The sequence below is a fragment of the Tupaia chinensis genome, unplaced genomic scaffold (assembly GCF_000334495.1).
Source record: "Tupaia chinensis unplaced genomic scaffold, TupChi_1.0 Scaffold149104_1, whole genome shotgun sequence".
NCBI classification, from domain to species: domain Eukaryota; kingdom Metazoa; phylum Chordata; class Mammalia; order Scandentia; family Tupaiidae; genus Tupaia; species Tupaia belangeri.
In genome coordinates, this window is record NW_006208950.1 from 249,091 (window position 1) to 252,742 (window position 3,652).

At 39.5% G+C, this 3,652-nt stretch overlaps 1 protein-coding gene across 1 annotated transcript in view; it reads right to left on the minus strand.

The window, feature by feature from the left end:
* LOC102473020 (olfactory receptor 4C5) overlaps window positions 1-1,882 on the minus strand; it is a 4,836-nt gene extending 2,954 nt beyond the window's left edge. Inside the window, exon 1 of the mRNA XM_006170876.2 lies at window positions 1,874-1,882. Coding sequence (XP_006170938.2) covers window positions 1,874-1,882 — 9 coding nt within the window. The remainder of the gene's footprint in view (window positions 1-1,873) is intronic.
* Window positions 1,883-3,652: the final 1,770 nt, after the last annotated feature.

Sequence of the window (3,652 nt, forward strand, 5' to 3'; positions counted from 1 at the left end):
ATGGCCATCCCCCCTGGGGGGTGATTTCTTGCTTTCTGTCTCTCTGTCTCTCTCTGTCTGGCGAGCGCATGTGCCCTATAGTAAACCCCCCCCCCAAAAAAAAAATACCAGACAGCGTGATGCTATGTGACATTCTCTAAATTTATTTGAAACTTTAGAATTCACTATTTGGAAAACTTCTGTTATGTTAGGTTCAGGGGTAGTTTGCAGATCAAAACCCAACTAAGGAAGACTATGAAAAATTCTCTGATCTGTTTAGCAAACAGATACTTTGGGACTAGCAGTTGACGTAATGGCTGTGTTGCTGGACTCCCATGTAGTCCACCGCAGTTCGAGTCCCGGACCCTGTGGTTTAAATTCATGCTGGGTGCATGTGCATGCGTGCCCAAGATCCCAAGAGGAGCAAGGAGAAGGGATTGTGGCATGGCCATCCTCCCTGGGGTGGGATGTGTGTGTGTGTGGGGGGGTTGATTTCTCACTTTCTGTCTCTCTGTTTATCTCTTTCGGGTGAGCACACTCACCCTATAGCAAAAACCTCCTCCACTACCCCCCAAAAAGAGATGCTTCAACAGTGAGAAAACAAAAGCACCATAATTTACTGGACCGAGTGTGTTCTTTATAGTTAGACTATTTTTCGATCCTATCTCATCAATTATAGGCCACATGAAGCTGTGTACTGAACCTGACTTTCTCATATATATAATAGGAAAAATAACATAGAGAAACTGAAGAATATTATTACATGGATCAAAGTTTTTAACTAAAGGTAAAGACACATTTCTACACTCTCCAAATTCTTTTTTCTTTTTCTTTTTTTATTGGAGAGGTTTTTGCTATAGGGCGTGTGTGCTTGCCAGAAAGACAGAGAGAGACAGAGAGATAGAAAGCAAGAAACCACCCCCTAAGGGGGATGGCCACATCGCAATCCCTTCTCTTCCATTCTCCTCTTGGGATCTTGGGCACGCATGCACATAAACCCGGCGTGAGTTTAAGCCACTGGGTCCAGGACTCGAACCTTGGTCGACTACATGGGAGTTCAGTGACATAGCCATTACGCCAACTGCTGGTCCCTCCAATGTCTTGATAAAGGTACAAAAAAGGGAGCAAACCAATGTTATTATTCTTATTCTTGTAATATTTAATTATTGTAATATTAAGAGAGAAAATAAATTAAGAAAGTACTCACATCAAGGGATGAAAACTAATTAAAGTTAGACAAAAGGCTAAATGCAGGTAAATACATCATACAATAGAAAAATATTAGTCTTGATAAATTCTAAAGCTTTTTGGTGTTTTAAAGACAGAAATAAATACAACTAAGCTAAGTAAGAAGCAGGTATAAGAAGCACGCATAAACACAATAAGAAGAAAATCACATTTTTTGAAGAATATTTTAAAGAATACTGTATGTAGTGTATGAAAGATTTCTCATTAACTATTATAGATAGGCTTAAAAAAAAGTAAAGTAGTCTTCTCTTAATGCCATCACCAAAAAATCCCCTCAAAAAACAAGAAAAAAACCCACAACCAAACCAACCAATCAACCAAACAAAAACCTGAGAGAGAGATAAAAAAAGTAGCATATGTTAAAGACTTCAAATAAAACAGATTAATTCACAAAACAAATACAACAAAGAGAACAACATATATCTAATTTCTGTCTAAGAAATAGTATTTTCTAGAGAAAATGAAATGGCATAAGACAAAGGAAAAATATGTATAGATTCAACTACATAAAGGTGGGGAACACACTGGAAAAATATTTGCAACAACTGTAAGGAGACAGAAAAATGTGTGGGAAAAGGCAATTGAAATGCAAGTTTATTTTAGTGCAAAAAGGCTTTGAAATCCACACATAGTTTCTTCATAATACGTTTTCCATACGACAACAGTTATAAAATAGTTTTGACAAATTATAATATCTACCCACACTGTTATAAAGATAAGGGAAGAACTAGTAAAAAAGTAATTCTCAGAAATAAATAGACATCTAAAAATTTTCTATTTCATAAGTCACTAATGAAATGCTATTTTTTTTCCTTTTTTTGAGAGATTTTTGCTAGTGGGTATGTGCACTTACCAGAGAGACAGAGAGATATAGAGAGGCAGAAGGCGAGAAATCACCCTCCAGAAGGGATTAGCCATGCTATAATCTCTTCCCTTCCATTCTCCTCTCGGGATCTTGGGCACTCGAGCACATGTGCCCCTTGCAAGTTTTAAGCCGCTGGGTCCTTGGGAGTCCAGCAATGTAACCATTACTCCATCTGTTGGTCCCAAGAAATGCAATTTAAAAACAGAAATACTTTTAACTGCTTTATTGGCCAAGATTAATGACAATTTTATTGTCCAGTGCTGGTGAGTGTGTGTTGATATAAATATTCTGGAAAGAATTTTGACACTATATAATAAGGGCTTTATAACTGGTTATGTTCATTGGTCCTATACTCTGTATTCTTAGAAATCTATTTTAGATAGAAATATGGATTAAAGGGACCAGCAGTTGGCATAATGACTATGTGGCTGGACTCCCATGTAGTTGACTGTGGTTCAAGTCCGGACCCCATGACTTAAACTCACGCTGGGCTCTTGTGCGTATGTGCCCAAGATCCCAAGAGGAGAATGGAGGAGAAGGGATTGTGGCGTGACCATCCCCCCTGGGGGGTGATTTCTCGCTTTCTGTCTCTATGTCTCTCTCTGTCTGTCTGGTGAGCGCATGCACCCTATAGTGAAAACCTCTCCAAAAATAAATAAATAAATAAAAGATTTAAAACTATGTATACTGGTTGTGTTTAACTATATATAATTATATTACGTTCTATCATCTATCATTTATACCTATCTATCTGTTTATCTATCTATCATATATATTTGCTAGCAGGCATGAGTGCTTGCTGAAAGAGAGAGAGAACACTCCTTCTTTCAGGATTTTGGGCATGTACCCACAAGCACCTAAAAATTTTTTTTTTTTTTGGAGAGGTTTTCACTATAGGGTGCATGCGCTCACCAGACAGACAGAGAGAGACATAGAGACAGAAAGCGAGAAATCACCCCCCAGGGGGGATGGTCACGCCACAATCCCTTCTCCTCCATTCTCCTCTCAGGATCTTGGGCACGCATGCACACGCGCCCGGCGTGAGTTTTAAGCCACCAGGTCCGGGACGTGAACCGCGGTTGACTACGTGGGAGTCCCGCGACATAGCCATTACGCTAACTGCTGGTTCCCAAGCACCTAAAATGTTTTTCAAGCCACTTGGTCTAGGACTCTAACCATGGGGTTGGTCATGTGAGATCAAGGTCACTTAATATGTCCTGTGCTGGCCTGCCTCTCTGTCTCTCTTTGTCTCTCTCTGTCTGTCTCTCTTTCTGCGTGTGCGTGTGTGTAAATACATATACACACACACACACACACTTTTTTTAAAGAATTTTTAAATTTTATTTATTTATTAAGTTTTGATGTGCACGCGCGCGTGCGTGAGAGAGAGAGAGAGAGAGAGAGAGAAAGAAAGTGAGAAAGCAAGCAAGCCACTAGGTCTGGGACTCAAACTGCAGTCAGTCATGTGGGAGTCCAACACCCTTAACCACCACACCACCTGTTGGCCACAATCTCAATATATTTTTGTGATAGACAAAAGTAAAAATAATCTGAATATCT